Source organism: Pimephales promelas, chromosome 9 (genome assembly GCF_988280905.1).
Source record: "Pimephales promelas chromosome 9, fPimPro1.hap1.1, whole genome shotgun sequence".
Taxonomy (NCBI): Eukaryota; Metazoa; Chordata; class Actinopteri; order Cypriniformes; family Leuciscidae; genus Pimephales; species Pimephales promelas.
Genome location: NC_142777.1, coordinates 37022129 through 37047435, shown reverse-complemented (window position 1 = coordinate 37047435; position 25307 = coordinate 37022129). Strand labels below are relative to the sequence as shown.

Below are 25307 nucleotides of genomic sequence, written 5' to 3'. Positions count from 1 at the left end.
AGTCAGGGTTCGGTTAGTTCTCATTACAAGTTCTCAACACTTTTGAAAACAAAAAGTTTTTTACCTCTATTTCTCCATTTTGTTTTCAAAAGTGTTCTTATGTAGTATTTCTTGGCCAGAAAAAGCTACAAACGATGTCTTCCTCTTTATGTCTTCCCATGATTCCCCTCCTCATCCTCCTCACATATTTCCCGAGGTCAGGAATCTGAGTTACTGAATTACTCTGTGTGTGCTTTTGCCCTTATTATTTGATGATATTTTGATGACAAACCAGGATGATGGATAACCTACTAAAAGTGTGTGTGCGCACACGTTTGCAGTTTGATATGTGTTAATTGGCCAATGATGAATAGCTGGTCAGACTAAATCATTCAAAAGAAAGACATATGAAGCAATGGGGGAGTTTTGTTCAAGATCAACATGAAAATACAACTTACAAATAGATTTTTGAAAAAATCCCACATGAAGAACATCCTGAAGAGCACATATCATTTCATTGAATTCATTTCCGATCTGTGTTCTTTACACTATATTTTAGACTCATGCACATGCTTATCTCTCCGATTATCGTCTTTACAGTCATACTGTAATCTGACTGTTTAATCATGATCATGCAACAATATTTTTCTGAGAGAAAACAGGACATAATTCTTAAACTTCCACATAGAAAAACAAGTACAAATAAATTATTCAGTGGTTCTGGAGAATCTCCCAGAGAGTCTCATGAAAACATGTCCAGGTAACGGATGAAAAATAAATAAATAAAAGAAAGAAAGAAAGAAAGAAGAAAACACATTGTTTGGTTTTGTTGTATTTGCCATTGCTTTGAGTTTGTGACATTTTCATGGCAATGAAGCACATTTAAAGAAGTAGTTCACTTTTTGAAAAAAAAAAAACTATTGCTGATAATTTACTCACCTCATGTCATCCAAGATGTCCATGTCTTTCTTTCTTCAGTCGAAAAGAAATGAAGGTTTTTGATGAAAACATTCCAGGATTTTTCTCCATATAATGGACTTCAATGGGGTCCAAACGGTTCACGGTCCAAATGAGAGTTTCAGTGCAGAGATTTGTTCGTTAGAACGAGAAATTTTTTTTCAGTGTAAAGGTTCGTTTATCAAAACGAAATAATATTTTTTGAGTCATTTGGTGACTCTAAAAAAATATTTGTAAAAAACGAGTTTGAACAGGAGAGTCATGAACGCGCATCACAGAACAGAGCAAGGCGAGCATTTTTTGAGCTTATAAAACGTAAACTTTTTTTAATCTATTTTTGAAATGGCCGATGGTTTCGCTAGATAAGACCCTTATTCATCGTCTGGAATCGTTTAAAGCCCTTTGAAGCTGCACTGAAACTCTCATTTGGACCTTGAACTGCTTGGACCCCATTGAAGTCCATTATATGTAGAAAAATCCTGGAATGTTTTCATCAAAAACCTTAATTTCTTTTTAACTGAAGAAAGAAAGACATGGACATCTTGGATGACATGGGGGTGAGCAAATTATCAGCAAAAGTATTTTTTTAAAAGTGAACTACTCCTTTAACCCTAATTCTAATCTAGACATTGCTGATGTTGATGAGAACGCGTTGTTTATTACAGTATGTGGTCCAAAAGTAGCTTATATTTTATTCATTGTATGTATTAGTGTGTGTGTGTGTATGTTTGTGTACCGTATGTGTGTGTACCACATTTATGTGTGTGTATATATGACCTCAGCACATTTTGAGAGATTTTTACTGTGCATTTCATTTAGTTCTCATACTAAACTATAAGTGTTGTATCAAAAAGAGCTTTATGTTTCATGATAATAATAAAAAAAAACGCGTTTGAGTTTGAACAGCGAGAAGGCGAGTAAAAAATCTCTGCAAACTGTTCCTTTAATCTTTGTTGTAACAGTTTAACATTCACACATTCATATACTGGAGTGAAATGTGGTTTTGTGAGCGCTTCTTGTTTCTTAGTGCTAGTACATTATATTGTTACCTCTCATGGCCACTAGAGGGCGTCAGAAGAAAAGCATTTTGGTTTTAGAAAAAGTTAGTTTGCAAATTACATATTGCATTTGCACTTTCTTTTCTATGTGCATTTTGAAGGTACAAAGTCTTAATACTTGAGGGTGAGTAAAAATAACAATTAAATTTTTTTTTAAGAGATGAATTCACCAGCTCTTTAGATGTATCTCCCTTTAAACCTTCAGTAAAATGAATCTCCAATTCATTCATTCATATATCAATATCCCACTAGTACCACTGAAATTAAAAGCATTATTACAAGCTTACCGTTTTGAATCAAGCTGCGTTGTTGTGCATTTTCTCAAATATGTATTTTGGATAATTTTTAACCCCAAAAAGCTACGGACGGACTGCAGCTTTAAGTAAATAAACTGTTATTTTTGACAATATTCATACCTTTTTATTCCCATTAACTACAATGGTAACTGTAGCACCAGTCGTTGTGTTGCCATCGACCCTCTTTCCGTTTTCAATCTCTTGCAGAAACACACAAGTTCTAGGCCGAAGCTCCGCCCTTTGTTCAGGAGGGGCGTGTCTAATCATTAGCCCCTCCTCCATTGCTGTTATCGGTATTTCCCTCTGTGTTTTACATCCTCGTCCTCCACATAGCAGCTTGGCGTAAGCGGACCTGAAGTCTCTGTTAAGCGTAGCGTAAAGTATGGGATTTAGCGCAGAGTTTGCGTATCCTAGCCAAAGCACCACTGATTGCGCCGTCCGTGGCGGGTTATCTTCGTTGCGTATCCCCATTATCGTGAAAAACGTGAAATACGGGAACCAGCACACCACGAACGCACCGAGCACAACCGCAAGCGTCACTGTGGCTTTGTGTTCGCGCAATGCAAGAATCGTAGCGCCTGGAGACGACGACGAACCCCGTCGAATAGAAATGATCCGTTTCGCCTGCATCCTTGCAATGCGAAAAACTCGGTGGTAGCTCCAACACATGGCCACCAGGGGGAGATAAAACGTCACGAAGGCGTCCACCAATACGTACGCCGGATTCAACTCAAATCGGCAGTCTCGCGCAGGGTCGCCCTCGCGAATATTTTGCACGCTCAAGTCTCGCGTATTCCAGCCCATGTGAATGGGGACGAATGAAACGGCAACCGAAACCAGCCAGATTGCCGCTAAAATCGCGCCGACGTGCCACGGAAGCAAAAGCATTGGGTAACGCAGCGGTTCGGTGACCGCAAAGTAGCGATCCAAGCTGATAGCAAAGAGATTGAGTATTGAGGCAGTGCATAGCATGACGTCCAACGAAATGTAGACGTTGCAGAAGTGCGCCCCTAGTGGCCAGTCGCCCGTAACTTGGTAAAGGGTGGAAAATGGCAACACAAGGGCGCCCAATAGGAAGTCCGTGACCGCTAGCGAGACGATGAAGCAGTTGGTGACGTTACGCAGGCGTCTCGTAGAGTACACGGCTAGACAAACCAAAATATTCCCGCTGACAGTGAGGAGGATAAGAAGCGAGAGCGTTACGGCTAGTGCTATCTGAGATGTCATTCTTTTGTTTTCTTCACTGTTTTATCGATAAAGAAACACTAGGTAGTGCGCTTGATCCCAGGTAGTGCACATATTTGTATCGGTCAAATGCAAGGCAATTTTTTTTTAGGTCAAAATGCGTGATTTCCTTCACAGTTTTATTTGAAACACTATGAATGCAGGTGTGTTTATCTTGTTTTCTGTTATCTCATCTGCCAAATGCATCAATGCAATGCAATTCAAGATGTTTAAACAGGTCTCCGGTGTATATTCCCAACGGTCTCCTTCCACACACTGCGGGGTACGTCCACCTCCTCCATTCATCCATCTGTTCGTCTTTCCACCGTCCGTACATCTATATTCTTGTTCCAGACCTCCGTTAGACTGAAGTGTGTCGGCCTCTGCTGGTCATAGTGAGTTACTACATGTTTTCCTCTCCTGTTTAAAAGAGAACAGAAATAATTTTTTTTTAGATCAACGGTTGTCAACCTTTCCCTAATTTAAAAAAAAAAACAGACTTTTAACATTGCATAATATCTACCATTAATAACATTAACAGATATCACTGTGTTTTGATAAATTAGTGTTGATTAATAACATTAACAGATATCACAATGTTATTAATCCACACTAATTTAGCAATACACAAACAGATATCTCTGTTTTGCTAAATTAGTGTTGAATTTTGCAATACTGTTTTGGAATTAACTGTATTCATCATATCTCTTTAATGTGTGACATGTTTTAATGCGGTCAGTCATTTTTCCACTTGTTTAACCTGTTAGGGAAGTCAAACGCTGCAACTGAACCACAAAACCAAACAACAAGTGAACTGTCACCCATGAACACTGACCTGTCACTCGAGCACATACTTTTTTGTTGCGTTTTGCTCTTCGAATTATATATTTTTTATATGTATTTAGAGAAATGGGGAATGTTTTAAAGCAAGTATCTCTGTATATTCAGATTTCTTGCAAGAGGGAAAATGAATCAAGGTATTTTCGAGACATACACTAAAACTGTTTAAAAGTTTAGGGTCAAAAGTATTTGTTAAAAGAGGATGCATTAAATTGATCAAAAAGGCATTTAATTAAATATAATACATTTTTAAAAATCCTGAAAAAATTAAGCAGAGTTTCCACAAAATAAGCAACATTGATAATATATATATATAATTTTTATTTTTTTATTTTTTTTTTTTTATCAATGTTGCTTATTTTGTGGAAAGTCTGCTTAATTTTTTCAGGATTTTTGAAAAAAAAAAAAAAAAAATATATATATATATATATATATATATATAAGCAGTAAACTTTTTTCAACAACGTTTTCAACATTGAGAATAATCATAAATGTTTCTTGAGCATCAAATCATCATATTATTATGATTTCTGAAGGATCATGTGACACTGAAGACTGGAGTAATGATGCTGAAAAATTCAGCTTTGATCACAGGAATACATTACATTTTACAATATATTTACATAAAAAACAGTTATTTTAAATTGTAATAATATTTCACTATTTTACTGTATTTATGATCAAATAAATGCAGCCCTGGTGAGCAGAAGAGACTTCTTACAAAAACATAAAAACAATCTTGCGACCCGAACTTTTGCATGATAGTGTACGACTCTTAGGGATGGGCATCGATTAATCGCGATTAATCGCATCCAAAATAAAAGTTTGTGTTGTTTACATAATATATGTGTGTGTTGTGTGTGTATAATTAATTTGTACATATAAATACCCACACATGCATGTATATACAGTATTTAAGAAAAATGTGTTATTAATATATCAAATATTTATATATAATATTAATTGTGAATAAATATATATAAAATATATACGTGCACTTATTTCTTAAATATATACATGCATGTGTGGGTATTTATATATAAATATTAATTATACACACTACACACACATATATTATGTAAACACAAACTTTTATTTTGGATGCGATTAATCACGATTAATCGTTGCTCATCCCTAGTGTGACATTTAAAATGACATAATTAAGGAAAGATGCACATTCTTCCACATAACTTAGAGAACAACAAACATGACATCAGTGTAAACAATGCAGAAAACAGTAAAAACACTCAACAACTGGGAATTGTGCATGAATAATTCATAAAGCAGTGCAGACTGGGAAACCTTTACACCCTTGAACATCTTCATGTTTTAAAGGTTGCCGACCCCGGCTCTTTATAGCAGAACTTTTGGGAAACACTTTGAAATAAATCGAATAATCACTAAAGCAGGTGATTTTATTATCAGGTTTCAGCTTCACACACACACTGTTTGTTGAGCATGTAAAAGACATTTATTGCAGAGTAACGTAATGCTTTCTCAGGTGTGTGTGTAGGACAATAAGTTGAAAGGGAACCGAATGCTCTATTAGTGTAGCACAACAAAAATGGCACATTACGATCAAAGCCTGAGTGGAGATAATGTCATATCTGCACACATTAGCTTCGTTCAAAGTAAACGCACTCTTTTCTTCTTCCTTCAAGAGACTTTGTAAGCACTCGTTAGCGGCACATTCCCGGACGGATTATGATATTCTGTATGAATAGATTCACACGACTTGCAGTTTTTTTGTGCTCCCAGACTTTGACCTTGCATCTGCTGAAAGCTTTTCTACGGTCGGTGTGTGTGTGTGTGTGTGAGAGAGAGATAGGAGGAAGAAATTAATATCTGTCAACTGGGTCACTTATACTATTGCGGTATGTTTCAGTATATATATTGCATTAAATATTAACCTCACCATTTCTACAGATAGCTAGCTCTCATTTCAGTTCTTTTTATTTGATCCCAATGCCATAATGAAGAGAATTTGAATTCATTTACTTATAATTTTACTTTAATTTTGCATTATTTTTTCTTTCTCTCGTATTCTTCAATGTATATTACTTATCAGATCAACGTGTGATCGCCAACGAGTGGATCCCTGAGCTGTTGTGAGGGAGTGGAGGCGGGGCTCATGTGCATATTCATAGAACTACGTATAGTGTCGAGTAACAGTCAAGCTATTTTAAAGCTACACTGTGTGATTTTTACCCCCATCTAGTGGTGAAAAGGTATATGACCATCAGTGAATATTAGTTTCGTTTCCTCTCAATTCCGATTTCGTTGGCCAATGTAGTCCAAGATTAAGATGGCTTCCAGTTCGACCTCGTCCATGAGTGTTAACTCAAACGTAAACGCGAAAGGCGAAGCTTGAATTAACGGATATGTCCCTCTTTGGCTAATGTACTGTCAAGATGGAGGGGCAACATGGCGAACCCCTTACCCGTATGTATTTTCAATGGCGTATTATACTCTCATGAGAATACTTTATTACTTGAACGAAGTAAATATACATTAATGAGCACATATATTTTTGAAAGAAGTGTTTTTAGCTAAGAATAAACTAAGAGTTACACAGTGTAGCTTTAAGGCATGACGATTTTTTTTTCAAGCAAAAAAAAAAAACATTTACAAATGTCATTTTGGTGATCAATGATGAGTTTTAACGGATACAATTATTGACTAGAGGGGACTTTACCAACCATTTTTGAGAAATAAATTAGCATGATTCAAATTCCTAAAATTGAATGACTTTATGCAGGGAAAAGGTGGATCCCGTGGATCTCTCTCAGATGTTTCTCCTAAAATGTTTTGAGTTCCCAAAGAGATCTCTGACTTTTTACACAATTTAAGACACTGAGATTCTTCTTGTCTTTTACTCTGGAAAACATCTGAGAATCAGGAGACTTCAGTAAAAATCTCCATTGCGTTGTAGAAGAAACATCTGAGATGTATTGCTTATGATTGCACTGTATGTAAGTCTCTCTGCTTTTGTGTCCTGATTATCTTTCAGAGAGAAAAAGCTGTTCTTCCCTATAAAAATAGATCTGATTTAATGATTTCGAAACATATGGACTGTCTAATTAACTTAATGTCAAGCGTTAACACTTAGTTTGCTGTCGTCAGTGTCTCATATTTCTCCTCTGCTATTGCTGGAAACCTTCAGCGTTAAAATTTTATCAGATTATGAAATATTCAACATTTGCTTCGGCAATGTCAGCATGGCACATCTGCCTTCTGACGAGCCCTTTTCAATTACGTTTTCAACTTTACAGTAATAAAAAAAAAAGTATTAATGCTGCAAAGTTCTATAATTATGAATGAAAGTAATTTCAGCTGTAAAGCAGCTCTTATACTTTAAATGAGTAGTTCACTTTTAAAGGGATACTCCACTGTTTTTTCATATTAAACTGTTAACTAAGACGAGTTGATGCATACCTCTCACACGCACGAGACACTTTGATCACACTTAACTAGCCCGGTTCATTCAATGCTCCCAAGCACTTGCTGTGGTATTTTGCCATACAATATAGTTCTCCACTTTACACGCTAAGAAAAGTGCAACGTTTTATTTTGTGTTACCGTCCTAGGTCGAGTTACGACAGGTATTTATCAACTAACGGAATAACATAGTTTAATATGAAAAAACGGTGGAGTATCCCTTTAAAAAAAACTTTTGCTGATAATTTACTCACCCCCATGTCATCCAAGATGTCCACGTCTTTCTTTCTTCAGTCGAAAAGAAATTAAGGTTTTTGATTTTTCTCCATATAATGGACTTCAATGGGGTCCAAAAGGTTCAAGGTCCAAATGAGAGTTTCAGTGCAGCTTCAAAGGGCTTTAAACGACACCAGACGATGAATAAGGGTCTTATCTAGCGAAATGATCGCTCATTTCAAAAATAAATAACAAAGTTTAAGTTTTATAAGCACAAATGCGCTCCTATTCGAACTCCTCCATCAAAATGAACGAATCTTTTTTCGAGTCATTCGGTTCATTCAACGAACAAAATGACTTGAAATAGGTTTCGTTCATTTTGATGAACGAGTTCGAACAGGAGAGTCACACAGAACAGGGCAAGACAAGCATTTGTGCTTATAAAACGTAAACTTTTTAATTTATTTTTTAAATGAACGATCGTTTCGCTAGATAAGACCCTTACTGTACGTTCACACCACCACCGGCGAGAGCGTCAAAGTGGCCGGAAGTTATTCATTTTCATTAGCGAGCTCCGGCGAGAGCGGTGAGCAGAGTTGAAATCAGTTCAACTTTATGGTAGTAAGCAATGACGCGGTTCGGCGGCAACCAATCGGAATGTAGAAGTGCTCCGTTTGAGAGAATCCCAGAGAACGCAGTCCTGTAAACTTTAGTTCCGGCCACATTAGTTCCCAAGCAAAATAGAGGAGGTTGATAATTTGAATTTGATAAGAGGGCGCGCAACACTATTTATAGCCAAGATTTTCGTGCTAGAACACTTTTTTTATAGCGAGAATGCAAATTATAATAGCACTTAACCATGAACACACAAGCCACACCACACACGTATGGCTTTTAATTTGTTTATTTCGTTAGCAAACATGTCACTATAATTTCAAAGTTATTTCCATCGATCAATTTTCTGCAAAAATAACGACTGACATGCTTGTTTGCTTTGTGGCCCCTTTAAATACCGTTTTAAAAAAGATCACGAGCATCAAGAGCATCCACGAATCTTTCCACAGCGTCGTTAACAGAGCGGCAAGAGCGAATTTTGCCACTCTCGCCGGCGGCGGTGTGAACGTACGGTGAAAAAATTATCAGCAAAAGTTTTTTTTTTTTTTTTTAAAGTGAACTCCTCCTTTAAGTGTTTGAGTTATAACATTTAATTTAAGTCCATAAAATGGAACCCCTAAAGAATTCTAAATATGAAGCGCCTGACGGAACCCTTTAAGATTCTACGGAACCTTCTCTACTAAGAGTGATACTTTTTTTCTAAATTAAACAGTTGAAATGTTTTCTCGGTGATCTAACCAAGACTACAGGTGGCGTGTTGGTGTGATTTTGATGACTTCATGTTCCTGTGCGTTTAAGAGTTCGTTCATCGATTGGCTTGTAAACACATTTGTCAGTGTTTCCTCCTCATTTCGGAGGCTGTCAGGAAGTCTTTGAGGAATACAGCCGCTCGTCTTTTGATTGCTTCTGACAAGCATGGTCGTCATGGGTGTTGGGTTGCTAGGAAACCGTATCCTTTTAAATGATGAGATGATTTGTTTGTTATTTCTGAAGTAAACTGAAGAGGTGCGATGTGAAGAGGGCATGCGTTTCATCTTGTGATTCCTCTGACACGCATACACAAAATTGTCTACATTGATCAAATAGAGTGTGATTCACTTCTTTACTTCTTTTTAGCCCCCTCTGAAGACATCCGACACACACACACACACACAGATGCGATCGAACTGCACAAGCTCAGGCAAGATGATCCGATCAGATCAAGTCTGTCTAGTCAGATAAAGCAGCCCGTCTTCTGTTGAAAAGAGCAACGGCCACAAACTTCTAACGAACGTCTAACACACACTCGATCTCAGCACTGATTCCTTCAACAGCAAAGTCACAAACACACTCCTTCCCACATTTTCTTGACCTTCTCTATGGAGGTGTTTATCTGATATTTCCAGCGTTTATCCGTCCAGGAGATTTCATTATTCTAGTCTGCATTATCACACACAAACAATGTCGAGCATGCGGTTTTAATGTGTGTGTGATTTTGTCAAAAGGAGTGTATGTGAAGCGCTAGCAGCATAACTTACCTCGCACGACCTTCAATCTTCTGTTACTCTAGCCTTTCTCTCTCTCTCTCTCTCTCTCTACCACACACACACATACACTCCATCTCTATAAGTCGACACACTTCTTCAGTTAGCCAATCAGACGCTTCTCTCTCTATACACACACACACTCCATTTCTATAAGTCGACACACTTCTTCAGTTAGCCAATCAGACACTTCTCTCTCTCCACACACACACACACACACACTTATCAAATGTTTATTGCCACTTTCGAATTCTTATAAATTCAGCTCCACATCTTTTATAAACAAATCAATATTATTACATTTGCTTTGAAGTGTTTATTCGATGCTTTACAATTGCCTATTGATTGTTATTATTGATTATTATCCACATAAATTGCCTCATAGGTGCCATGACTTTCCCTAATCGTGTTTTTCAATGTGTTGTTCAGTGGTGAGCTGATGGGGTTTAACCAACACGATCCCGGACATGCTGGTGTGAGTATCAAACAACTGATTATCATTTTGATTAAATATTTCAAGTTAATCTCTATATTTTTTGCTTCCCTGTACTGTTGTGGTGAATAAGGCTTAATGTGGTCTGATCCAAATTAAAACCCATCACCAGCGGAGATGTTTGGGTCTCTTTAAATCAAAGTGACTGATGCATTATGGGGCGTATTATGAAGTTCTTTGTGCTTCAACAAAAGGCTGCGTTTATTTCTGTGAGGAGCTGTCCTGTTTCTCAGTAGGCCTCCAGCTGATTTTAGAATTGCACATACATAAATGTTGGCATTCAATGATGAATCATATGGAGGACGTAACAGAAATTTGACGTTTTCTGAACATACAGTAACTGTGTGTTCTGGGTGGTTGTAAAGGCCATTGCACACTGAGTCCGAAATGTTCGTATGCGTTTTTTCGTATTCGTGATTCTGTGGCTCTGAATTGTCAAAACACCATTCAAACTGCTGGCTACGGATGCGAAACACGCAGAAATTCGAACCCGATTTGATTTTTTTTATGACGGATGAAACTTCCGGAGGCTTTTTTTAGTTTAATTTAAGTTTTTCCTACTCGAGTCGTACCAATTAATTATTTTTGATCGTTACCCTTCAATTATGATATGATAAAATGCATATATGATATGATCACTTATAAGTGTTTTAAGTAGCTATTAGTTATTCATATTGAAAACTAAAACTAATCTAAAAAACAACAACAGGAAATACAAAATAAAACCGAATTAAAAAGTATAAAGACATACTGAAAAATATGAATGAAATCAAAAAAACTTTAAAGTTCAAATAAAAAGTTGGCGAAAAATAAAAATGAATTAAAAACAGACATTTCTACTTGTTATTTAAGTTTTTATTTTTTGTTCCATTATAATTAGCTTTTGGTTTTACGTAGTTTTCATGATCATTTTTAGTAGTTTTGTTATGTGCTTTTGTGATTTATTTATTTATTTTTGCTTTTTAGATTTAACTTATTCACTTATTTTATTTCCACTTAATAATTTGTTATTCTTCAACTTATTTCAAGTAATTTTTAGTTCAACTTATTTTCTAGAAATGTTGCCAAAGGCAACTTTTCTATAAAACAAATACAAATTATATAGCCATAAGCCTACTTAATAATAATAATAATAATTTAATAATAATAATAATAATAATAATAAAATGACAAAAACACAACAAAATCGCTGAAACTTAAACAAAAATAAAACTAAAATTGCACTGTAAAAAAAATGATGGTTTAACTTAAAGTAAGTAACCTGGTTGTGTTAATTTTAAGTTCATTGAACAGGAAAAAGTGAGTTAATACAATGAAGGAGAATGATTTAATCATCAGAAACTCAAAATAATAAGTTATCTCAACTAAATAAATTATTATAAAGTTGATTTGACAAAAGAAAATATGTTGTGATAACAAAACAGTGTGTAAATAAAAACAAATTTAAAATGATTTTAGTTGTTATTTTAGATTATAGTTTCTAATATGAAACTATTAAAGTTTCATATTTTAAATTAGCTTTTGTTTTTATACTTTTAGTTTTCATGGTAGTTTGTTAAATTTTTTTAATAATTTCATGATGTGCTTTTGTCAATTTATTGTTTTTTTTTTTTAAATGTAATTAATTAATTGTTCATATCCAGTTATTCGTATTAGTAGCTCCTTCAACTTATTTTTAAATGATTTACTTTATATTTCCAAGGCATTTAGTTTGAGTTTTTGATATTTTCAGTTATTTCAGCTTCATTTTAATGAACAGAAATGTTTTAATATTAGTAGTATAGTTAATGAGAACCCTGCTTCAATTCAGCTGCATGATGAAGTCTGAACACCATCGCTCCGAGAGAGTGTGCACTGCCCTCTGTAGGCTACTCTCAGTATTGCGCCTGAATATTGACATTATTCTGATGTTTGATGAGTACAGAAATAGAGCTTGTTTGTGTGTTTGTATAAACCTGTCTCTCAGATGCATAAATCAAACATCTCGTCCCACACCAGATGTTTCCTCCAGCATTAAAGATTCATAAAGTGCTCCATCACACACTGTAGTAGATCACAGCAGAGTTTGGGACTCAACATGCTGCGTTATGTGTGTCAGCCGATGGAAGGCCAAAAGAGGAAGAGGAAGAAGCAGACACAGTCAGACAGAGAGGAGGAGGAGCACTTCATGGTTATTTCTCACACCCTCACCCGAAAACACAGCCGGTGTAGGACATCAGAAAGGAACTGAGATACTCGGAAAGATCACATACAGACAGAAAGAGACGCAGGAGAGCGTTTCAAAGTCCAACCAATGGCGCCTTGGAGAAAAACCAGCTCTGAAAGATATGGAGTTGGTGAGTTTGGCCTTTTTTTTGTGATTCACCTGTGCAGGAATCAATGTTTTCTGTGCATTTGTGTGTGTGTGTGTTTGTGTATATCCCTATCGCTTCTCGCAGCGGCCGTCTACAGTCACACAAATTCAGTTCCTATTTCTCCGGATGTGGGCAGAGACGGATCAGTCGAGCGGCTCCACAGTCACTGGCCTAAACAGATTGCAGCATTTCGTTTTTTCCTGTAAAAATTCCGATTTATGATGATTTCCATTAGAAATGCATTAAAAAATGGTTGATCAAAGTTATTGAACACACCTGAACGTCAGCACATTTTCACTTATTACAGTCTAAAGCGTTTGCCTTCTCAGTCTGTTTGCTGAACGAATGTGCTTTCACGAGATTGAGCAACATTTCACTTTTAGAGGATGCCTGCGTGAGTTGAGATCTCTTGGTTGTGTTTCATAGACCGCAATGAGAAGAGAAAGCCATCTTTCATCTCACTAATGTCTCAAAATGTGCTCAAATTTGCAATCACAAGTCAGAGATCTCAGTTTCAACTCATCTAAATATGAATTGCACTAAAATAACACTGATTTTGTGTGTTTTCAAGAAACATCCGAGACAAAGTGAATTAAATCAAACACGCGAGAACTTCATTAAGCCTCTTTGGTTGAAATATTTCACGCAAATGACATTTGAAATCCACTTTGCTCGTGTGTGTGAAGCGTCCAGGAAGAGCTTGAGATGGCGACGCTGATTAGAGTAACTTTATTTGTTAATGTCGAAAAAGTCTTGAAAGTGTTTTGACTTCTGACTTGCTGTGGTCGGCAGTTTTCTAGATCAGTATAGTGAATAAACGAGGATATTGCACATGCTAAAATTATAAAAAGCTTTCTGCTCGTGTGCTGTAAATGCATACGAATTGCTTATTGAAATTTATTTTAATTGTAAACATGCTGATGGCGGTGTGTATCTATGTGTGTGTGTGTGTGTGTGTGTGGTGTTGCACAGGAAGCTGCTCTGAGAGGAAGTAGGCCAACGAACACATACTTGCAGAAATACAGTGTGTGTGTGTGTGTGTGTGTGTGTGTGTGTGTGTGCAGTTTAACATATCCATGTCATTGATGTTGGCTAAAGAATTAAAGTTCAGAGTGTGTGTCGTCCTGCAGCGTTTGTGCTTTGTGACTTATTTTCTCACCAGACAAGAAGAAAGCAAAGTGTTTGAGGACAGTTTCTTAAAGGATCTCGTTCTGCTGGGCATCACTTGAGAAATTAATCCAAACTGTGACTTTATGCGTTTTTAAAATGCAATTTGTATTTTCTCTGAAGTTAAGTGGAATTTCAACGCCAAAGCGGAGAAGCAGTTGTCCTTGGCCGTCGGGGACACGGTCCACATACAGGAGTCATGTGAAGGTGAGGGATTCTGGGATGTTGCATTTACTTTTGGTTTATGCATTTAACAGGGAATTATATTGCATTCAAAGTGTACATGCATGGAAATTATAAGCATGCTCTATTGGGGTTTTAGGGTGTGTTCACACTGCTTGTTTTGGATTAAAACGTACCCTGGTGCGATCGCTCTGTTATTGGGTGTATTCACACCAGGACAGTCCGCTGGTTCACTTGCTTCGGATAAAATACACTGTTGATGTTTTGTGGCTTGCTTTCACACTGGCCTTTTTGCAATTGAGCCAAAATTTGTACTAAACAAATTCAACATTCATTGGACAGGAATTCACCTTAAATGAACTCTACCAGAATTAGTTTGGAACCGCACTGAGATCACCTCTTCAGCTTGGTTTCGTTACAGGTGCGATTCTTTACTCGTGTTCGGTGTTAAAATGTCAGTGTGAACACTAAGCGAACTGAAAGCGAACCGAACTACAAGTGTGAACACAGCTCTTCATAGTAAAAGACTCTTAACCCTCTGGGGTTTTTCGTTTCAGAGTCGCACTCGGGGTGTTCGGGTCCAAATGGACCCAAAGGCCGGGATTCATATTTAAAAAAATTTTTTTACTCGTTTTTTTAGAATATTTTTTCTTTTCTTTTTTGGTGTTTTGAGAATATTTCAAAAAGAAAAAAAAATTATAATTAGTATTAGTGCAATAATTATGACGAAATTTCCCCCCATTGAACATAATAGAAAAAATATTTTAAAAAAATATTTTTAACATTTTTTTTAAAGCTGCATTTCATTTTAGAGTCAAGCCTAGGCCTCAAAAAAGCAATTTTTGAAATTAGATGGATGCCATTTGGTGGACAAACCGAGCATTTTAAAAATGCAAAACACATGTATAATCTGAATTTTTTGGTCTGTTTGTGTATAAAAGTGTGTTTGTGTGTGTGTCTGTGTCTGTTTCACCCCTTCACTGTTGTGTGCTTTTTTTCAAGATCGTGGCTGATTTGTAGATTGTACGCACAAAAAAACCTCAGTATTTTTGCCAATTTCCCATTAATTTTCCATTATTTTTTTTTACAACCACTTAGACTATTCACATCCTGTCCCCAATTTTTTTGGGTGTTCAAATTCCAAATACCAACAAAGTCACAAAATTTCGGACCATTTCGAGGAAGCTGTGATTTGTAATTTTTTTTTATTTAAATTCTTCGGGTCCATTTGGGCCGAACAACCCCATAGGGTTAAGGGTGACTTGATTATAGAAATGTTCTCATAAATTGTCTGAAATATAATCCAGTGTGGTGTTGTTCCAGGATGGTATAAAGGTTACGTGATCAAGAACAAAGAGAGAAAAGTGAGTAAATGCATATTTGTTTGGTAGTGTTTGTACAAGAGCAGAATGTTCTCTTCCCGAATATCTGAGCTGAACTTCCTCTACTCCCTGCCGACTGATTTACTTTCTTCCTTTATTTAAGGGAGCATTTCCTGCCAACTTTATAGTGCTTAAGGAAGTCATCATCGAAAAGAGAGGGTGAGTATGTCCATCCATCCATCAATTCATCCATCTATATACCTATCTATCTGTTTTTCCCTCTATCTATATTATATTTCTCTGAATCTGACTGTTTTATCCATCCATCCATCAATTAATCCATATATCTGACTGTTTCTATCCATCCATCCTATCCATCCATCCATCCATCCATCCATCCATCCATCCATCTATCTATTGACTGTTTTTCCATCCATCCATCAATTACTCCATCTATCTATCTGACTGTTTCTATCTATCTATCTATCTATCTATCTATCTATCTATCTATCTATCTATCTATCTATCTATCTATCTATCTATCTATCTATCTATCTATCTATCTATCTATCTATCTATCTATCTATCTATCTATCTATCTATACATCTATCTATCTATCTATCTATCTATCTATCTATCTATCTATCTATCTATCTATCTATCTATCTATCTATCTATCTATACATCTATCTATACATCTATCTGACTGTTTCTATCCATCCATCCATCCATCCATCCATCCATCTATCCATCCATCTATATATCTATCTATTGACTGTTTTTCCATCCATCCATCAATTACTCCATCTATCTATCTGACTGTTTCTATCCATCTATCTATCTATCTATCTATCTATCTATCTATCTATCTATCTATCTATCTATCTATCTATCTATCTATCTATCTATCTATCTATCTATCTATCTATCTATCTATCTATCTATCTATCTATCTATCTATCTATCTATCTATCTATCTATCTATCTATCTATACATCTATCTGACTGTTTCTATCCATCCATCCTATCCATCCATCCATCCATCTATCTATTGACTGTTTTTCCATCCATCCATCAATTACTCCATCTATCTATCTGACTGTTTCTATCTATCTATCTATCTATCTATCTATCTATCTATCTATCTATCTATCTATCTATCTATCTATCTATCTATCTATCTATCTATCTATCTATCTATCTATCTATCTATCTATCTATCTATCTATCTATCTATCTATCTATCTATCTATCTATCTATCTATCTATCTATTTTTTTGACTGTTTTCCCATCCATACACCATTTAATCCATCTATATATCTGACTGTTTCCATCCATCCTATCTATCCAACCATCCTATCTATCTATCCATCTATCTATTGACTGTTTTTCCATCCATCCATCAATTAATTCATCTATCCATCTATCTATCCATCTATCCATCCATCCATCCTTTAATCCATCTATATATATATGTGACCGTTTCTATCCATCCATCCTATCCATTCATCCATCCATCCATCCAACTATCTATCTACTGACTGTTTTTCCATCCATCCATCCATCCATCCGTAGAGATGAGGAGGTCATTACCTCTGTTGAGATGCCGCTGGTGAAGGAGGTGACCACCACACTGAGAGAATGGGGCACCATCTGGAAACAGCTCTATTTGGTAAGACATTTAAATGTGTGTGTTAAAAATCAAGGTGTCCAGGATTCCACAAAGAACCTTTAACTTCCACGGAACCCTTTCATTAACACAAAAGGTTCTTTATATTTTTAAAAGATGTTCTTTATTCAAACGGGCTTTTTGTAGTGCTGCCTTAGAAGAACCATTTGGAACTTTTTCTTTTGTTGAATTTAAAAGCCCACAAAGATACTTGCGTTTCAGATCGCTGTAATAGGGCCCATTATCTTTTATCATAGGCTGTGTCATAGTAGGCCTGCAGCCCGTCCCAAATTTCAGCCAATCTCATCTGGTCACCCTAGCACAACCTGAACGTTCTGATCAGTGATTGTCTTTGTTTCTCAGCAGTCCAGTAAGAAGGATCGTTTCAGTCAGGTCCAGCGGCTGATGTGGGATTTAATGGAGTGGCGTTCCCAGCTGCTGTCCGGGACGCTGCCGAGTGACGAGTTTAAGGAACTCAAACAGAAAGTCACCTCAAAGATCGACTACGGAAATAAGTACATATTTCAAGTGTCTCTTCTATTTGTGTCCATGTCTCTTTATTTTTGACCATGCCAATGGCATTATGAAAGTAATCATACAATATTATGGCATTATCATCTACAAATACATTATTGAGGAAAAAAACACTACCTTTATAACAGATCTGATCAAAAGAAGAATAATGGGATCCAGACGGCTGGTGTAATTTCTACTCATAGCTTCTGTGATTTGCTCTGGGCTATTAGTTAATTTGTACATTATCATAAAGGAATTAATTAACAGACCTCAATGTCTTTCTGACACCTGAACGGGAATGAATTACTGCGGGGAAAACCTGCCTCGACTTTATTCTTGTTTTCTCATGTTATATATTTGTAGTATTGGTGGATGCATGTAAACAGGAGAAAATCAGATGTCTATCAGTCAATATATTGGATTGTGCATTAAGTCTTAAAGTGACAGGAGCCTAATAAACCTGCTGCCGTTTGTCAATTTCACAACATAATTAATTAAGCTCTGCTCTTGGCTGAATAACTTTTGTTGCTTAAATAAGGATTCAAAAATACTAGAGCTGCTCAATTAATCATTGAAAAATCGCGAGCTCGGTTTAAAAACCCATACGATTTTATTCCTAAACGAAAACGATTGCACCGGTTTCTATTAAACCTTCAACAAAATCACACTGGAAAATGTACAATCTGTGTTTAAATCACTGATCCAGAGAGAACAGATGTTTTACTGTATTTCTGTGTCACAAATATTTATATTAGCTCAGAAGAACTGGGATAAAGGTTTATATATCGGATATAAACACTAATGTCTACGGTAGTGTTTAAAATTGAGTAAATCACCTTTAGAAAGTAACTTTAAAAAAGTATTGCATAGAAAAAGCATAGAAAGTATTGTTATTTGAAGGCACTGCAAATAATGATAATATTGATTACATCGTTACACCAGTAGGTGGCGACAAGTGACTGTAAAAAATATGTGGCTTGTTCAAAAATGCAAATTTATCTCGTAATAAAACAAGTCAAGTATTTATGAATGAGTCATTTAATATTTCACTCATTCAAATTTTAAATAAACTGCAGCAATTAACAACTAGAATGTACATTTCCAGAAGAAAATGTGAAGTGGTGCTTGCAGAGGCAAAACTCACCACCCGGTTGCTAGGGTGTTCTAGGTGGTTGCTACGGTCTTTCTAGGCAGTTGTTAGGGTGTTATGGATGGTTGCTAGGGTGTTGCTTGGCAGTTGCTAGGGTGTTCTAGGTGGTTGCTACAGTGTTGCTAGGCAGTTGCTAGGGTGTTATGGGTGGTTGCTAGGGTGTTGCTTGGCAGTTGCTAGGGTGTTATGGGTGGTTGCTAGGTTGTTGCTTGGCAGTTGCTAGGGTGTTCTAGGTGGTTGCTACAGTGTTGCTAGGCAGTTGCTAGGGTGTTATGGGTGGTTGCTAGGGTGTTGCTTGGCAGTTGCTAGGGTGTTATGGGTGGTTGCTAGGGTGTTGGTTGGCATTTGCTAGGGTGTTATGGGTGGTTGCTAGGGTGTTGCTTGGCAGTTGCTAGGGTGTTCTAGCTGGTTGCTACAGTGTTGCTAGGCAGTTGCTAGGGTGTTATGGGTGGTTGCTAGGGTGTTGGTTGGCAGTTGCTAGGGTGTTATGGGTGGTTGCTAGGGTGTTGCTTGGCAGTTGCTAGGGTGTTCTAGGTGGTTGCTACAGTGTTGCTAGGCAGTTGCTAGGGTGTTATGGGTGGTTGCTAGGGTGTTGCTTGGCAGTTGCTAGGGTGTTCTGGGTGGTTGCTATGGTGTTGCAAAAGTAAATTACATGTTATTTTGTTTAGTCGTCTGTTCAGAATCGTGGGAGAATCGTGATATCCGTTAAATAACGACGTGATTCTGACTTGATCCTTTAGTCTAGTTCATACAGTGAAGACTATGCAGTGTTTTATTTAATATTTGATTATTTGATTAAATTTCTCCTGATAGACCTACCTGTAAAACATTGTATCCTTGTTTTATTGCTTAAATGTCATTACTTTCCTTGTTCTTACTCCGTTAGTGACTCTTGTCTTCAGTAAAGAATGAAATATAGATTAACCAAACAAAATACAGATCAAAGCAAAATCCATGCCAGTGATAAGCTTGAATGTTGCTGTACGTTATGTGCAAGAGCGAGTCTTAATGAAACGAAGAACATCATGGCTGAGGTGCATCATGGGAGCACAGGATTTCACAGAGCTCCGGGCAAGAACACATCAGTCAGATTATTTCAAGCATGTGTGTGTGTGTGTGTGCTGAATAATCATGTAAATGTGAGCGAGTACAACCTCTCAAAGATGAGTCCAATCAAGTGTTGTTCTGCCTCCAGGATCTTGGAGCTGGATGTGGTTGTTCGGGATGCTGACGGGAATATCCTCGACCCCGAGCGAGCCAGCGTCATCAGCCTCTTCCGAGCACACGAGGACGCCACGGTCAAGATCACAGAGCGAATTAAAGAGGAACAGGTTCTCATTTCACTTTCATTTAATGCTCGAACCGTCAGAATGAAACTTCTCATGAGCATCACAGAGTTGGTAGTTTTAATGAGACTTTTTTAGATGTTCAGGATGGCTGAACAAACTAAAGCAATGAGATCCCATGGCTCGACATTCCTCAAGGTCCAAGTCTGCTGTGAATGTAGCTCACTATAACCTTATGACACTTATCAAACTAAACATCTCCCAGAACCCCGTAGCAACAGCATAATAATGACCTACTGTAGCAAGGCCTTCGCGTCCACCCAGACACACTAGCAAAAGCTCAATACCCTAGCAACCACATAGCAACGCCAGAACAGCCTAGCGATCACACAGACATAGTAACGCCATAATAATGCCCCAGCAACCATCTTCACAATTACCTAGATACACTAGCAACACACCCTAGTAACTACAATAATGCCACAGCAACACCTTCACAACCACCCAGAACAACCTAGCGATCACTCAGACACCCTAGCAACTCCCTAATGTCCTAGCAACCACTTCACAACTACCTAGATACATTAGCAACCACCCAGACACAGTAGTAACTCCATAATAATGCCCTAGTCACCACTTAGCAACACCTTCACAATTACCTTAATGCACTAGCAACCACCCTGAGACCCTAGTAACTCCATATTAATGGCCTAGCAACCACTTGACAACACCTTCACAACCACCCAGACAACCTAGTGATTACCGGACACCCTTGTAACTCCCTAATAATGTCCTAGCAACAACTTGACAACACCTTCACAACCACCCAGAACAACCTAGCGATCACTCAGACACGCTAGCAACTCCTTAATGTCCTAGCAACCACTTCACAACTCCTACACAATTACCTAGATACGTTAGCAACCACCCAGACACAGTAGTAACTCCATAATAATGGCCTAGTCACCACTTAGCAACACCTTCACAATTACCTTGATGCCCTTGCAACCTCCCTGTAGTAACTCCATATTAATGGCCTAGCAACCACTTAGCAACACCTTCACAATCACCTAGGTGCAATAGCAACCACCCAGACACCCTAATAACTCCATAATAATGTCCTAGCAACCACTTGACAACACCTTCACAACCACCCAGCCAACCTAGTGATAAACCAGACTCCCTTGTAATTCCATAATAATGTCCTAGCAACCACTTGACAACACCTTCACAACCACCCAGAACAACCTAGCGATCACCCAGACACCCTAGCAACCACTTGACAACACCTTCACAACCACCCAGACAACCTAGTGATCACCGGACACCCTTGTAACTCCCTAATAATGTCCTAGCAACAACTCGACAACACCTTCACAACCACCCAGAACAACCTAGTGATCACCCAGACACCCTAGCAACCACTTGACAACACCTTCGTATCCACCCAGGCACCCTAGCAGCTGGATAATGATTCCTTAGAAACCGTCCAGGCACTCTAACAACCACTCAGTACACCCTAGCAACCCATCAAGTGCCAAATGACACTCCTTAGCAACCACATAGCAACACCTTAGTAGTAGTAGTGTGTTCTTTTACATAATTTCATGTGTTTTCTCTGTGCAGTCCAACGTTCAGATGGATCATTCCGGAGTGTCCGCACGGATCCAGTCTTCTCCCACACACAGCCTCTATGTGTTTGTGCGTAACTTTGTGTGCCGAATCGGGGAGGATTCAGAGCTCTTCATGTCTCTGTATGACCCCAACAAACAGACCAACATCAGGTGCGTCGGACACACTGACTCTCTTGAATTCTGACTCGAACAGGTGTTTGTTGTTAACACCATTATCTCTCTCTCTCTCTCTCTCTCTCTGCAGTGAGAATTATCTGGTCAGATGGGGAGATAAAGGTCTGCCGAAGGACATTGAGATGCTCAACAGTCTGAAGGTGGTCTTTACTGTAAGTCACTCAATGTGTCTGCCACATCTAAATAAACCATGCTTTGGTAAATGTTTTATATATGACTTTCTAATCTCAAATTTGACTATCTATGAATTATGACTCCCAAATGTGACTCTTAATTCTCCATTTTGATTTTTTTTTTTCTCAGAACTATGACTCAAGAATTACACTCATGAATGTTATGCATCTTATAGTTATTTTTAATGTCATAAATTTGACTTACAGTTATAGTTGACTTTTCAATCTCAAAATTTGGATTTTTCCCCCATAATGATCTTTTTAATCTCATAAATTGTACTTTTTTCCTCATAATGATGTCTTTTTAATCTCATAATTTGACTTCTCATCTCATAATTGTGACTTTTTATGTCATAGATGTGAATTTTAAAGTATTAACATGACCTTTTATGTCATAATTATGTCATATTATGCCAGATTTTTCACATTTTATGTCATAATGTAATTGTGATGGAAACAGGCTTTCATAAGGGAGCATTTATATTACAAATACATGTTGATTTAGTGTTTTGATGTCCTGGAGACTGAAAGACTCTCTTCTTTCTCTCCGTCAAGGATCTGGGGAATAAAGACCTGAACCGAGAGAAGATCTATCTGATCTGTCAGATTGTGCGCGTGGGCCGTATGGATCTGAAAGACGCTCATCATAAGAAATGTACGACGGGCCTGCGGAGGCCGTTTGGTGTGGCTGGTAAATATCAGGTTCAATCATCTCATTTGATCTGCATTCATCATAGAGATGCATACATAGATATATATCTGTGTGTCTGTGTTTATTGGCAGTGATGGATATCAGCGACATCATCAAAGGAAAGGCAGAATGTGACGAAGAGAAGCAGTATTTCATTCCCTTTCACCCGTAAGTCTCTTCTCGTCTCCTGTTCAGAATAGTTCAGCCAAACCAGGACGTTCTCTCATTGTTTGCTCACCCTGTTGTAATTGAGTTTTGATATCAATTTTCACACAATTTTCATTTTCTGTGAATCATACACAGTACACTCTAAAAAAATACTGGGTTGTTTTAACCCAAATTTGGGTCAAATATGGACAAACCCAAATGTTGGGTTAAAAATGTAATTTAAACATTTAACCCAATGGCTGAGTTTGTCCATATTTGACCCAAAGATCTGTCATCCATCCAACACATCTGTCATAGTTTAAGAAACCTTCAATAAACAGTCCCCTACTTTTTTGTATATTACTATATATTTTATATTTATATATTTTAAATTACATTTCTAATTAACTTTTTATTTACATTTACATGGTTGCCGTTGTTCTTATTATCGAAAGTATTATAACTTTGTCTATTCAAATGATATTTGCAATACATTTTAATGCTAAAATGTCAATATGACATTAAAATACATAATTACGAGATCAAAAGTCATAATCGCATAAATTCAACTTTTTCTCATAATTAAATTTTTTGTTACAATAATCATTTTAGTTCAAAGTTTGTTTTTATTGATTATTACAATATGCATCACACTCACAGTCCCCTACCCCTCACCATCCAATTTGGAGAATGACGCCCGAACATGCAAACAATACTTACAAACATAAACCTCCAACCAAATTCATTAAAAATAAATAATAAAAATAACTAATAATACAAAAATTTTAAAAAAGAAAAACAAAAGTAGTGGCGTTATTCAAACATACTTTCAAAAACTGTTTTTCCGATCCTCTTAGTGAATACCTAATTTTTTTTAAAATTTCAATAATAATTTTAGCTTTTTGTCATACTCTAATTTTGAGTTTTTATGATATTTTCTATTTCTAGTTTGTCTTTACATGTATTAATGACTGAATACGGAAAGTAAATTTTTCAGTCTTTGTTATTTTGCAGCTGTTCTTTTTTTTTTCTCTCATTATTGTACACACGGCACCCCATATTGACAGAAAAACACACAATTGTTGACATTTTTGCACATTTATTAAAAAAGAAAAACTTAAAAATAAATAATAATGCAAAAATTAAAAAAAGGAAAACAAAAGTAGTGGCGTTATTCAAACATACTTATCAACATAGTTAAGAAAAAAATGTTTAAAAACTGTTTTTCCGATCCTCTTAGTGAATACCTAATTTTTTTTTTAAATTTCAATAATAATTTTATCTTTTTTTCATACTCTAATTTTGAGTTTTTATGATATTTTCTATTTCTAGTTTGTCTTTACATGTATTAATGACTGAATACGGAAAGTACATTTTTTCATTTTTTGTTATTTTGCAGCTGTTCTTTTTTTCCCTCTCATTATTGTACACACGGCACCCCATATTGACAGAAAAACACACAATTGTTGACATTTTTGCACATTTATTAAAAAAGAAAAACTGAAATATCACATGGTCCTAAGTATTCAGACCCTTTGCTGTGACACTCATATATTTAACTCTGGTGCTCTCTATTTCTTCTGATCATCCTTGAGATGGTTCTACACCTTAAAAATAAATAATAATGCAAAAATGTAAAAAAGGAAAACAAAAGTAGTGGCGTTATTCAAACATACTTATCAACATAGTCAAGAAAAAAAACATTAAAAACTGTTTTTCCGATCCTCTTAGTGAAAACCTAATTTTTTTCGAGGCCAATAATCATTTTATATCATAATTTTAGCTTTTTGTCATACTCTAATTTTGAGTTTTTATGATATTTTCTATTTCTAGTTTGTCTTTACATGTATTAATGACCTATTAGCCTAATGACATCATATCCGGGAGATAAGTCAGTAAATTTGAGTAAAATCACAGGCTTCGCTTGTGATTTAAATTCACACGTGGTCCCCAGGTAATACTAATCCTGTGCGAATAGTGCTTAAGACTGCAATATATAGTGCTGTCGATTAATTGCATCTAACATAAAGGTTTGTTTAAATGTCTGTGTGTACAGTGTATATATATTAATATATTTGTATACATGTGTGTATATATATATATATATATATATATATATTTGTGTGTGTGTGTGTGTAAATGCACTCATTTGTATGTAACTATTTCTTAAAATTTTTATTAATGTGAATTTACGAGAGAA

General features: G+C 36.6%; 2 protein-coding genes across 3 annotated transcripts in view; one reads left to right on the top strand and one right to left on the bottom strand.

Annotated features, from left to right (window-relative positions):
- Nucleotides 1–1597: 1597 nt before the first annotated feature.
- On the bottom strand, nucleotides 1598–10185 carry hrh2a (histamine receptor H2a). The gene is made up of 2 exons (XM_039654904.2): nucleotides 10141–10185; nucleotides 1598–3934 (listed from the first exon to the last, which is right to left on the bottom strand). The coding sequence occupies exon 2, from the start codon at nucleotides 3515–3517 to the stop codon at nucleotides 2405–2407; it is 1113 nt and encodes a 370-aa protein (XP_039510838.2). The 5' UTR covers nucleotides 3518–3934; nucleotides 10141–10185; the 3' UTR covers nucleotides 1598–2404.
- A 2487-nt stretch (nucleotides 10186–12672) lies between these two features.
- dock2 (dedicator of cytokinesis 2) overlaps nucleotides 12673–25307 on the top strand; it is a 103902-nt gene continuing 91267 nt past the window's right edge. The window contains exons 1-11 of one of the 2 annotated variants that reach the window (XM_039654900.2): nucleotides 12673–12975; nucleotides 14284–14367; nucleotides 15667–15707; nucleotides 15829–15884; nucleotides 17243–17339; nucleotides 17703–17851; nucleotides 20198–20333; nucleotides 21915–22072; nucleotides 22167–22248; nucleotides 22825–22960; nucleotides 23053–23128. In XM_039654900.2, coding sequence (XP_039510834.2) covers nucleotides 12933–12975; nucleotides 14284–14367; nucleotides 15667–15707; nucleotides 15829–15884; nucleotides 17243–17339; nucleotides 17703–17851; nucleotides 20198–20333; nucleotides 21915–22072; nucleotides 22167–22248; nucleotides 22825–22960; nucleotides 23053–23128 — 1058 coding nt within the window. In that variant the 5' untranslated portion in view covers nucleotides 12673–12932. Of the gene's footprint in view, nucleotides 12976–14283; nucleotides 14368–15666; nucleotides 15708–15828; nucleotides 15885–17242; nucleotides 17340–17699; nucleotides 17852–20197; nucleotides 20334–21914; nucleotides 22073–22166; nucleotides 22249–22824; nucleotides 22961–23052; nucleotides 23129–25307 lie in introns of both variants that reach the window. The other variant, XM_039654898.2, reaches the window with a different exon arrangement.

Bases quoted from the DNA above. Each gene is read 5' to 3' on its own strand.
- hrh2a (XM_039654904.2), bottom strand. From the start codon at position 3,517: ATGACATCTCAGATAGCACTAGCCGTAACGCTCTCGCTTCTTATCCTC.